At 36.6% G+C, this 13,299-nt stretch overlaps 1 protein-coding gene across 1 annotated transcript in view; it reads right to left on the reverse strand.

The window, feature by feature from the left end:
* LOC133522299 (probable chitinase 10) overlaps window positions 1–13,299 on the reverse strand; it is a 156,635-nt gene that overhangs the window by 69,930 nt on the left and 73,406 nt on the right. Inside the window, exons 2-4 of the mRNA XM_061857587.1 lie at window positions 10,815–10,893; window positions 5,734–5,942; window positions 2,106–2,343 (exon numbers count right to left, since the gene is read on the reverse strand). Coding sequence (XP_061713571.1) covers window positions 2,106–2,343; window positions 5,734–5,942; window positions 10,815–10,893 — 526 coding nt within the window. The remainder of the gene's footprint in view (window positions 1–2,105; window positions 2,344–5,733; window positions 5,943–10,814; window positions 10,894–13,299) is intronic.

Consider the following 13,299-nt stretch of genomic DNA (forward strand, 5'->3'; position numbering starts at 1 on the left):
ATGCAGTGATCACACTTGAAATGTCATGCAATTGTTTATCTTTTAATAAATTCTTTGGGTAGGTATCCAGTTTCAATCACGGCTGACAATGATGGTCAATTCATCAGCCAAGAGTTCAGGCCTCTTAAAATAATGTAACATCATTATTTTCAATGCAGTTCCCTATTCTGCCAATTTTAACAACAAATGCAGTGATCACACTTGAAATGTCATGCAATTGTTTATCTTTTAATAAGTTCTTTATTTAAAAGATGTGTTTCATGTAAGTACTGCACTTACGATAAGCAGGGCAGTACTGGACTCAGCAAACTGGCGAGATCGAAAGGCAGACTGGGGGAGTGAAGATAGGAAACATGGAAAATAAAGATTCCAAGAAAACCTTGTTTGACTATCTGCTTATGTAAAATGCCATCCCATTTACAACAACAAAAAATAAAGTGAAACGGGAAATAAATTTGATTCAGAAATAAGGGATAGAGAGAGACAGAGAACAACAGAAGGAAAGAAAGAAATACGGAGATAGGAAAGCAAAATAGAGTGATCTAACCGGAAGAGACAAAGTGTATGTAAAGGAAATCGTTAATAAGAAATTGGAAAATAGTAAATTAAGTGGAAGGAGGGTGGAAACCAATTGAAGAACACGCAAGTGACAGGAATTAACTACTTGATAACGATAGGTCATGTAATCAAATTAAACAATATAGAAGTTAGCTATTGTGGTAAATAATAAATATAAAGTCTTTTAATAGGGAAGAGATGTAGTGTATAGGTAGTATCTATACATAAATAGATACACACCGTCTCGGGCGCAGACCGCATAGGATGCCGCGTCAGTTGCACGAGAGCCGAGGGCGAGAGTGGACGTGTGACATTGCTGTGCGTGTCTGTGTGAGCGAGCCAGTGTTTACTGATCAGGGCGGGTCCTACATACATCATAGCCCACCGGATTAGCAAGCTGAAGTGGCAATGGGCAGGCCACATTGCACGCAGAGAAGATGGCCGATGGGGTCGAAAAGTGCTCGAGTGGAGACCACGGACTAGCAAGCGCAGCGTAGGACGACCACCCACAAGATGGACAGACGACCTTATTAAGGTCGCCGGAAGACGCTGGATGTGGGTCGCTTCCAACCGGTACATGTGGAGGTCCAAGGGGGAGGCCTATGTTCAGCAGTGGACGCCTTATGGCTGAGATGATGATGATGATGATGAAACTTTCTACTATCCATCACATTCTGCACTCGATCCTTTTTGCAATAAGTGTAATTGTTTATAAGTATAAACCAACAGTGGTGGATCGTTCCAACCTCGATTTCCTCCGGCTTGTTTAATTTGAGCCCTTTGAATACTTTCACGATTGGTTCATGGAGAAAAGGAAAGCAAAATTAACTCCGGGTTCCCTTGGAATATTTGTGACTACCAATATCTTTGTGGAGATAAATATTAGTTCACTACGAATCGAACGAAATTCACTAAGAGTCGTCGGAATCCTGCCTAACATGTATAGCGGCTACACAGAAAATGTACTTTACTTGGTATAATTCAAGACTTACATATATAAGCTTAAGGTTAATACGTTTATTATCAACGGCTTCGTAACCTAGTCACTAGGTAATTAGCTATCCAACCTGGTCACCTAGGTAGGCAGGAGCTTTCGAAGCAAGAGGTCCTGGTTTTGTATCCTGGTAAGGGCATTTACCTCCTGTGCTCACACATATATATTTTGTCCCTGAGTTATGAATGTTTTCTATGTACCTTTAAGAGGCAGATGAGTAAAGTTTCCTTCAGGTGGTAAACTTAGACTAATTTATTCCGTATTAAGTAGTGCAGGCGTGCAACTGTAATACTATATTCTTAATTTAATGTACGGTGATATCACACATATTTTAAATGGATCAGCACGTGCGCTAACTCCTGTCTAGTTATCGTCACGCGCTGATAATATTTTGCTGACTCATTTCTATCTATTATCACAACACAACACAAACCCTGTGTGTATTGTGTATTAACACAAGCCTTATTGAGCTTACTGTGACTAGATCGGTTTGTGTATGATTTTCCAATAATATTTATTTATTTATAAAATTTATAGTTATTGAAAAACTTACCAATAGCCAAAAGAGTTTTCAATTTCGGATTGGCCTTCTTCAGTGCATTGATTCTGTCGTACAGTCCAGTCTTTCCGTCTTTCGTCTCATCATTGGACTCGAAGGAGCTCAGCTTGCCCTTCTTGAGCCATCCGAAGGCGAATATGATGTGGGTGCAGAGGTCCGGCTGGATGTCTTCGGGGGTGAACTTGCCGAGTTTGGTGCGGTATTGGGACCAGTTGGTGTAGTAGCAGACGATCTGGGGAAAAGATAATGTTACTAAGGGCCTGTTTTATAATGTTAAAGTAAAGTGTTGGATAGCTAATTAACAAATAAACTACCTGCCAGATAACTTTCTGCAAAACTTAGCACTTTATCTGCCAGTTAAGATTATTTGAAGATTGTGAAACGCGCACGATGACTATTCAACTTCACTTAGGCCCTAAGTGAACAGTTTGATGTCATAAGTGGATGAACAGCCCGATTCGAACTTTGAGATACGTCAAATATGTATTAGATTTTTGTTTAAAGAATCGTTACTTTCTACACTGACATATCCAATCTATATCGTATCTAGACCTAATGTTTGACGTATTTTGAAATTCGAATTGCATCGTTATTCTCTGGAGTTAGATTTATAATTCCTCTGTATCTGTGTAATAATAATATCATATAGTAAACGCCCCTATGATGGGACGGGCACCGGTAATGGGATGGTATAGACAAATCCTGTAAAACAAGTATTTACCATCAGTTTTTAAATGCTGGCAACATTTTTCCATAAATAAGAGGTATACAGCTGCTTAAGTTTAATTTTAATTGATATTTGTTAGTTCGAAAATTAATGGTGCCATACCTACAACTACATCCCATGACTGGAGTAAAAAACATCGTTTTATTTTGTTAATAGGTTTGAAATCAATTTTAGTAGGTTTCATAAATTCATAGAAAACATAAAGAACGAATAGGACATTCAACTTTTAACGCATAAAGCGGAAGATTTTTTTTTAGTTACGTGAGTTTTTGGAGCATATATCATTCCTATAGATTTTACATTTTCTTTTGGCGTAGTCTGGCGTGTGACGCTTTGAACTCTTGTTATCACGAACATTGAAAATGATCAAAGCAACACGCAAGTTACGAGATACGAGCTTTTTGTAGTGCTCGTATCTCGTAATGCCATGTCACGGTATATCTTGTCATATTTGCAGTACATTGCTGCTCGGTAAAATAAAAAATAAAATAATTCAAAAATTAATTATTCAATAATTAAGTGTAACTTCAAAACACTTCTTAATTCATGATTACACGGGTAAATTCTATTTTTGGTTTTATTTATTGCCCGTATTGGATTTACAAACTTTATGTAAGAGGAAATAAGTTTTTCGCCTATATTACGTACGGCAGGTAATTATTGCCTAACGGACCGACCATAGCTCAAAATAACAGGCATTAGCGTTGTTGGCCAATTCCTTATTGATATAAATAAGTAAGCACTGGTCGATAAATTTATTAGACAAGGTTTTTTTTCATCGAAAGTAGTTTAGCAATAAAACTTATACATAACAAGTTCATAGTAGCTAAGCTAGACCGGTTCTGACTCATTTACCGATTATGTACTTTTCGCATATATTAGTTTGATTAGAATATCGATTTAAATGACATGCTAATGCATGGTTGATAAGATATAGATATTTTACCTATGGGCTGACAAAGAACATAAGGATATAATTAAACCTGTCACATGGTATAACTGCTGGCAAAAACATAATAAGATTCGGAAATATGCTATTAATGAAATGCAATTGTTCTTTACTATATAGTACTAACCATTCCAGGCGTTTATATTATTTTGTTGATAATTCTTACATTATAATAGCAGTTCAATAGTACCATTAAAAGAGCAGTTTTGACGTGAATAACATATGTCTAGTTTTCTTTAAAGATTTGTATGAAAGTGAACATAAGGTCTTTACGATCTGCCATTTACTCAAGTCAAATAGGCCCCCATAGGCACTCAAGTGATACTCAAGTGTACTTTCAGAAACATATAATAGTAAGTGCTGATCAAAAGAATAGTAGTGTTACAAAAACAAATTACATTATTTAAACCACAATTTAAATACTATGCTAGTCTCCAAACAATTAACACCAATCTATCAATGTCCACCATTATTCAACACAAGTGAAATTCGGAATGACATTTCCTTCTTAAAGCATTGTTGTTTTACCACTCTCAAAAAACAACTAGTTACCCAAAAGTACACTTAACGGCTTTAAACATAGAGCTCTTGAAAACTGCAAACGCTTAAGCAAAATACACGTTGAAGGCTAACAACTCTACGCTCAAAAAGCTCCATAACACATCCGCGTTGCATTTTGCTAAAACACCAACTTACCATATCTACTCACTAAAGCATGTGCCATTCTTATTGCTTCAGCTTTAGGTTCATTATCTAGCGGTAAGAACTTAGTAGATAGCAAATGTAACTTGGCATCATGGTCCTCGTAAGGCAATGGTCTTTTCCTGGCAAGTTCACAGCAAGTCCACTTTCCTAAATGCGTTTACCGGAACAGTGCGATTCCGCGTATCCTGTCGTTTTCTAGCTAATAGCCCTCTAATAGATGTTGGAAAAGTATTACAGTCTAGCTTAAGAATATTTGAGCAAAATTACAGCGCATTGAATCTTTAAGATGCCGTTGGAAATACGCATCTTGTTTAGGAGAGAAGTATGAAGTTTATAAGTTCAATCATATCGATACGGGTTTTTCTGTTCTTATAATTTAACACGCTTTTTTGTTGTAATTGTATTATTTATGATAAATTATGAAATCAAATGAAACGAGATGAGGAGGCATACTTAAAGAGAGGGTTATAAGCAGTTAGTGATGGTGTTCAGAAGCTGACAATGTTATTTATCTAGTGGCTCTCTGAGCTAAAGACCTCGAGCAAAAATTAAAACTGAATAAATGTATAGCGCCGCTATTTTGAAACAAAATCCAAAAAAGAATTGTCAAAAAAATAAAAATAATCGAACCTGCTCACAAAATTTCACGAAAATCGGTTGAGGATTGCATCTGTAGAGGAGAACATCCGGATCCGGACATACGAAAGCCCAAGCCGAAACGTAAAGCTTCGCTAACGCTCGGTCAATAAAGACGCACAGTTTCAATTAGCTTAATATGAGCATGCGAGATCACTTGGTCTGAGAACCTATCTTTAATATCACTACTTTCTCTCGACAAAATTATTAAAGCTCATTAAATTCATCCTTGTCCAAAGATCGACGGTAGCGACGTAGCGAGTCGCTGCTAACGACAGAATTGTCAACAGCAACCGACGGTTTCCGGCTAGATACGCTCGGCCAGCCTCGGATCTTAAACCGGTTTAAACTTGCAGAATATCACTTAGTCGGAGGACCTATAATTAGTAGAATTTGACCTTAATATCTCACTCGATCTATAAATATAAATCACCCTGTCCTTATGATTGTCGGTAGCGGCAGAATTATCTACGGCAGCCGACCAATTCCGGATAGCCAAGCTCGGGTGACCTAGATCTCTGGCCACATTACACTAGCGGAGATTACTTGGTCGGAAGACCTATAGAATTTGACTGAATAACACGCTCGACCTATAAATAAGTTACCTTGTAGCCATCTTTGTCCTTATGGTCGTCGGTGGCGACAGAATTGTCGATAGCAGCCGACGACTTCCGACTGGCTATACTCGGGCGACCTCGGATCTTAGGTCGGTTCACACTGGCGGATATCACTTGGTCGGAGGACCGCGACACGCTGCTCGATACAGAGGTGCTGGTGCTGACTTTGGTCGGTTTTCGGAGTCTTCGGCGGACGGCTGTGGAAAAAAGGAATTGTGAGAAAAGTGGAGCTTTTTAGTTAGTTACTACAAGATGGAGATTTTTAAATGAAATATAGGCAAAAGTCATTATTGCGTTTATTACCAAGTGTCTAATAACTTTTGAAATGTGTAGTCCCTTTTCCTATGTGTGGCATATGTACTTAGGAAAAGTGACTACAAATTTTTGATTGGTCATTGTCAAATCTGTTTGTTATATTCTGATATAATTTATCTACTACACCAAAATATAGCATAACTATAAAAAATTGCTTTTACAAATAAAATAATTATTTGCCAAGTTTCGCTACATTTATCGGCAATATATCTTAATAAGGAAATCCGCTACAATTTTTAAACACTTGCAAAAATGAGTCAACCATCGTTACTGGTATTTAATAATAGCTAGAAATACAAGTGGATATCATCTTTGCAAATTTAATTTGTCAAAATAAATATTGAAAATCAAGTGGAAAGGATGGCTTTTTGTGAGGCGCCACTAAGCAGCTAATATGATATGAGTAAAAACTTCAAAAAATTCTTTTTGGATATTTAAATGTAGATATATGTATAATGCGTCACCTGAGCCATTTGGTTTGTTTTATACAAAAATGGCTGAAGAGACTCGATAATTTCGCCGCTGAGATAATACCATAGAATGAAAACAACTTCACAAGAATTAAAAGGTTTTGCCAGGTTTTTAAGTTACAGGATTAGGTACGAAATCCCTACCGTTCGTCCAATTTGCATTTTTCACGTCCAATTGCGCCAATTTAAATTTGGACAAAGGAATAAATCCGTCCATAATGGCCGGTACTCAAATAACGATCTATTTACATTTTCAACGATTTTATATAATTTCACTCGTATGCGTGAATATTTTTTTTTTTGTGAATTGTAGAAAATAATTGAAGAGTACAAGGAAGTCCGTAGGGAGAGTTAAGTAAATCAATTTATTGTTTTTAATGGAAATTTATCGTCATGTTGGTCGCATTGCGAAGACCAAATCAATGGATTTATTTTTAATTAAATAACTGATTTATGTTTTAGTCGCGCATGTCAATCTACTTTTATTCCACCTCAGTAACCATTCCATTCATCCAACCATTGCTATTTCAATATTTATGTAGATTCAGCAAAAAGTTTAACTTAGCACTCCTCTATATAAAAATGTATGTAGGGTTACTAAGCCAATAGTATTGGTGAAGTAAGAAAGTAAACACTTTATTGTACGAGAAACATAAATATTGATTACATCAGATAGAAAATAATAATTGTGTGTACAAAGGCAAACTAAGGGGGATGTCTCCCAGTTAACCTATACCTTAAATAGTAATTAAAAACTATACCTAAAGTAATATCCATTTCTCAGACACAGGGAAACCAACGAACTAAGTCACCCGTCACCTTACGCTACGGTCTTCCGAGCATCGGCGACTAGTTAAAAGCGCTATGCTGCTCGACGCAACGTCGGCGCAACTGCGCAGCGACGCCATTTTCCATAGAGTTGCCTAGACGCCGACACTCGGTATACGCTAGTGTGGGGTGGCCCTTCATATTATATAAGAAAACTAATAAAATCTGGTTCCAATGAAACTACAATGTTTCAGAGTTGGAATATCCAAGGATTAACTAGTCAAGACTACATATATATGTAAGTACCTACAAAGAAACGAGTTATAAAATAAAAAATAAAATAAGATCTGAAAAGCTCCAACTTCGACATTAAGTGCCGGCAAGTGAGCAAGGACATACATATACATGGAATCGATACTCGGCATGTCCAATGCGATTACATTTACTTACATTTCATTACTACGTGCCTTCAGACAAAGACTATATGACATACACCAAACTAACGAGAAACTGAAAATAATATAAAACAGTTAAACTGGCCTTAATAAAATTAGTAGATGGCAATAAAAATATACTAACAAGTGGGTATATTTATTAAACTATTTTTAATAATAGCATTTTTAACTTTTACATAAACACCCTACGTATGAGGCACACTAAATATCTGAATACACTTCTGTCAGCCATGAGGAAAGTGATACTTGCTAAGGTGGATGCAATGTCAGTAAGAGAAATTTTCTTTTGATAGCTACAATAAAATAAGAAAAACTAACACACTATGCATTGTCGTTCTGGACCAATAACTAACAAATACATAGTATTAGCCTTAATTGTAGGCGAATTTTCAGTCATAGCACTGCAGATAGATACGTATTAGTACTTCATGATTTTATTTCAAAACCCGCTACAGTTCTTTGCAATAAGCAATGGTAATAGTTTGGGCTTTGTTACTAACTACTGAACTTAAAACAGAAGCAATGTCCAACAAAATATTCAAAATCACGCACAATATTTTCGCGAACAAGCAATTCCCAGGCACTATTTTCCAATCTGTTCCGAGTAATAAAATTCCCTGCACATTTAGAATTCAAGTGCTCATGAGGGGCGCTCAGTAAATGATAGGTTGTATCTCCCAAACGAAAATCAACCCAAATTTCATTGGTATAAAACACAAATTCACTGTGTAATTGTTTGTAGATGTCTTTGAAAATGCGAATGGGAAAAATTGTTTTAACTTTCAGTTATGTTATAAGATTCGTTGGAGTGTTTGTATATATTTGATATGTCTCCGTTGAGAATAGGCAGTTTGTGTTCCACAAAACGCTTAAAGGATTCTTTATTCTTACAGTTTCATCGAAACGGGCTTAGTGTAAGCACAGGGGGACAACTTTGGGGTTTTCGTAAAGCCTTTTGCTTGGTGTAGGATAATATATGGTTATATCCCTCCGTTTATAGTTTTTGAAAAGTTTTACTAATGCTTCACAGGATTGATAAAAAAAAACAAATTCTAGCAAAATAAAACAGTTAAAATTTACATTGCTAAAGTGAGTGGCAAAATAAAGGTTAAGGGCATTACCGCATTTAGGGCGGTTTAGGACTAGCGTATTTTCTGCGCGTATATACGTTTGTTCCGGCGCGGTGTGAACACGCGTGTTACATTTCCCTACATTTAGTTTTTACGCGTTTATACGCACGTTACTTTTCCCTACATTTGGTCTATACGAGCTTACACGCGCGTACGCGTACACTCGTATAAAACGCTAGTCTGAAACCACCCTTATCGAGGCTTAAACCTTTGAGACTTCTTACTTCAAACTTAATATTGAACCGTGAGTCCGGAAAACCGGACAAAATGAGGTTTTACCGCACGAGAAGGATAAAGATTATTTTCTCTCTGGATTTTATTTGATTCGGTGATGACAAATGTGGTAAGACACTAAGAAAATTTTATTTTTTGCTGTTATAGAGCTGACGATGACAAATACCGACCAGTATTTAGTTAAGCCATGTTGTAAAAATGAAGATTTTATAAAAAGTTGTATATGCGTCCCACTGCTGGGCACAGGCCTCCTTTCATGTATGGGAGGGATTGAGCTACATTCCCCACGCTGGACTAATGCGGGTTGAGAACTACACATACACTTTTGAATTTCTTCGCAGATGTAGGTACCTATATACAAATTTCTTCACGATGTTCACTTTGTTTCATGTTTCCACCGAAAAGCTAGTGGTAAATATCAAATAGTATTCCGTACATAAGTTCCGAAAAACTTAATGGCACGAGCTAAGATTTGAACTTGCGACCTGAGATTGAAAGTCGGACGTCCGATCCACTCGGCCACCACAGCTATAAAAAGTTAGTTGTAACAATTGTATGCGCAATAAAAGTACATCACAGTGACGTGACGTGCGTCCGCGTCGTTAATCGCGCGTCATCGGCAATAAATCGACGCGCGCGTCAATACGTCACGGAGTCGTCGGGCCGCGGCCCGCGGCAGTTTAACGTTCTGTATTTTATGAGTCTTTCTGCTCTGCTTTTTCCTTTGCGATCTCACCCAGACAACTTTTTGGCAGTTTTGGCACACTGTTCAAGCTTTAAAATTTTGTTATTTTTTTTCAACTCTTTAATTTCTGTCATAAATGTTATACAGAGTGAGCCTTGCAATAAAACGCAATCTCATACTGACATCACACATTTGAGAATACTGCCCAAAAATAATCTGGATGAAATTTTGATTGATTTCATGGTCGTTTCCTATTTATTTTCTGAATATTAGAGTGATCTTTGCAATGTAAGGAAATATTTTACATTAAAAAAAAAACGGGTCCGCAAATTCAAAAATATTCCAGAAACTGAATCAACAATAAGAAATGCATATATAATGATCGCACCTACTCACGAAAATTCACAAGTATCGGCTAAGATGTTGTGACCATAGACCCAAAATGACACCAGTAAAATACCTAGCCGAATATCCAAGTACTTAACAAAAACAAAAAGGTAAAAAAATCTTTAATCAAAACAATTGAACTGGCGTAAATCGAATGCGAAGCAGCAAATTGCCAGATCACCCGCCGTATATATGTCACACGTCCAGGGGACAGTCGGACCCGCTTTTAAATGGAGATTAATGTTTTGTCCGATGTTTCCGACTGTACCCTCATCATTGTATTGGTATTGCTTGATAAAGGGCTGTAAACACGACAGTTGTAAGTACAATCGGTTGTGGTGGAGGGTTTGCACCATCACAATTTTTTTTGCCACAATTTTAACTTGACAAATTTTTACCACTTTGTACTTATGCAAACATATGTTGTCTCATAATTACACTTTAATGTTTACGTTAATGTTATTATGATTATATAATATGTGACCCTGACCTACCGTTTAGAAAAAACAAAGTAAGACCAATATTGGTAAGTGTGGCTGCAGAAGCGTAACGGGCACAGGTTCATGAGAAGTCCACTGACAGACAGATTGACGAACAGCGTTAGATAGATAATGATGATACTTACTTGTGGAGTCTGAGGTGGGTGCAATAACGGCGACTATCAGCAGAACGGTGAGCGTCCACCGAAGTAATCTTGGTGGCCACTGTAACAAACAGAAAAAAATAATTATTAATACTAATATACGAGTATTCATATCATACTAATGATATGCCGTTGGGTACTATGTACATGTACGAATATAACGTGTGTTAACATCTGAATAATGTCCCTCATATCTCTGTTTTTGTTCCTACTGAACAAATATGTATACAACATATATAGTAAAAAGATCGATGATAAACATACAACTCATTTATCTATCTTTAGCTACTTTGTGATGGTCCCCATATTTTTACTTCTCCAATATCACGAAATTATTGTTATCATCTATCTACTACAAGAAAAAAAATGTTTTTTGGCTATGTGGAAACATGATCGTGTTCCAATGCTCAAATTCCTCCGAAAGTCATAAAACCAAACAGCATTCTACAGAAAAATCACGAATGAACCAACCAATGCATAATTTTATCGCATTTTCTTGTCCCAATTTTCCGCGAACCGTTTTTATAATGCCCCGTTCGTGATATGGAATTTTCCAAATTTTTCCGGATTGAGTGAGCTTGAATGTAAGGTTACCAAGCCAAAGATTTTTTTTGGGACATGTCTTGTTTTCAAGCATTGCTCCTTGATCCCACTAATTATAAGGCATTACAATAGATGTTGAAGATGGCGGGACGAGCTTGACGCCTTTGACAAAGACTGGTGGAAAACAATCTCAAGATTTGGTTTGGATTACGTTGAAGAATAAGAGTAAGGCAGTATTCAGCAGTCTGACACTTTAGGCTCGTCAATGAATGAAGGATTTCTTTATGTTAAGTGTCATTCAGATTCACACTACACCATCATTCTCACAGGTAGTAGCAGTTCGACATTACTGCCGACTGCATTGCTGCCGCAAAGGTTAAAAATACGAACAGCAACATCAATGCTGCAGGAAACGTCAAACGGGTAATTTTATCGAGAATATTAAAATTGTCATTATTATTGGTACGCTGCAATACTGCAGCAGTAATGCTGGTGTAGTCTAAATCCAAACGGTACCATAATAATAAAATTTAAGCTGCCGTGAGTCATCGTAATTTTAAGCTGATTTCACGGCTTAACTTACGTATTCTTAGTCACTCGCGCGAAATGTTTTGGAAAGCCTAGGTTCTACATTATGATACATTTATGGTATGTGCAGGGATCGGAACCGGTTTTTTGCAAAAACAACGAAATAACCATATATTTCGGTTTATTTTATACTCAAAATATAGGACTCAGTTGTGTTTTTAGATAACGACTTCGTATTATTAGATTGCCCGATTAGGAATGAAATAATTAACAAAGAACGAAAAAATACCGTTTTCGTTCCCATACAAAAAATACCGGTTTCTGATCCCTGGTAGGAGCTCCTCAGTTCCAAATCTTTGCGGCTTACTGCAGTCACGAGTCAAGGCAGCAAAATATATAAGAAATTATATCGGAATTTCTCCAACTTTCTAAAATTCTGGTAACCCTACTAGAATCAGATAGAGGGTGATCAATGGCTGGATTTGTTTACGAGGTTTATTAAATTTTATAGCTACTGGGGTTGATTCTGATCGACGATTGATGGCTGTAGGGGTTAGTGGTGTTAAGTATTTGAGTGATCGGTTATTGAGCAAGTGTTAAGTAAGATTCCTATAGGGGGAAGTTTTATATGCTGTTCTAAAACTCAGAAGATGGATTAGGACTGGTTTTAGGTTTTGATACAACCTTGATTATCGTCTTGGCGATTGGTGTATGACTTTCACTTCTTTCGCATGCACCAATCAGTGTGAGCGATCTTCAAGGTCGAGAAGATCAAAGCCATAACAAATCATTAAATTATAATTGACATCCTAATATAAATACGTATGACATGAGCATATTAAGAAGTTGCTTGAGAGGAATTTTTAACTGTTTATTTTTGTGAATTGAGCTTCATTTAAGGTCTGTCTGTTGTTACTTCGCAGTTATTCTTTTAAAATAAATGTTGCATACAGATAAAAAAATATATTATATCGCTTATATTATGCCGTAGTATAATAATTATCATCGGGATATCGAAAAACTCCTATGTCACGACTTGAACTTAAAACTTTGAAATGCCAGAGTGAACTACAGATAAACTGTAATAATCAATTCCTTTTTTCATGAATTAGCTAACATACTATAATTTCGTTACTTGAACTTGAATTAAACTGTCTAACTCCATTTATATAATTATTATTGCCCCTTCAATTCAGTTTATTTACAGCTTTCTTATTTACGGAAGAAAACTCTTCCGTAAAATGTGAACAAAAAAGAAAATTCCCTCAAATAAAACAGCGCATTCGAGTGCAAATAGTGCAATCCGTTAAACTGTCAGTTTGATTTTCCCTTGTCAATACGAGCGGCAAACATTCTTAACTAAGGCATAAAAACGAAGTAGGAACTCAGGCATGCG

This window comes from Cydia pomonella, chromosome 10, assembly GCF_033807575.1.
Source record: "Cydia pomonella isolate Wapato2018A chromosome 10, ilCydPomo1, whole genome shotgun sequence".
Taxonomy (NCBI): Eukaryota; Metazoa; Arthropoda; class Insecta; order Lepidoptera; family Tortricidae; genus Cydia; species Cydia pomonella.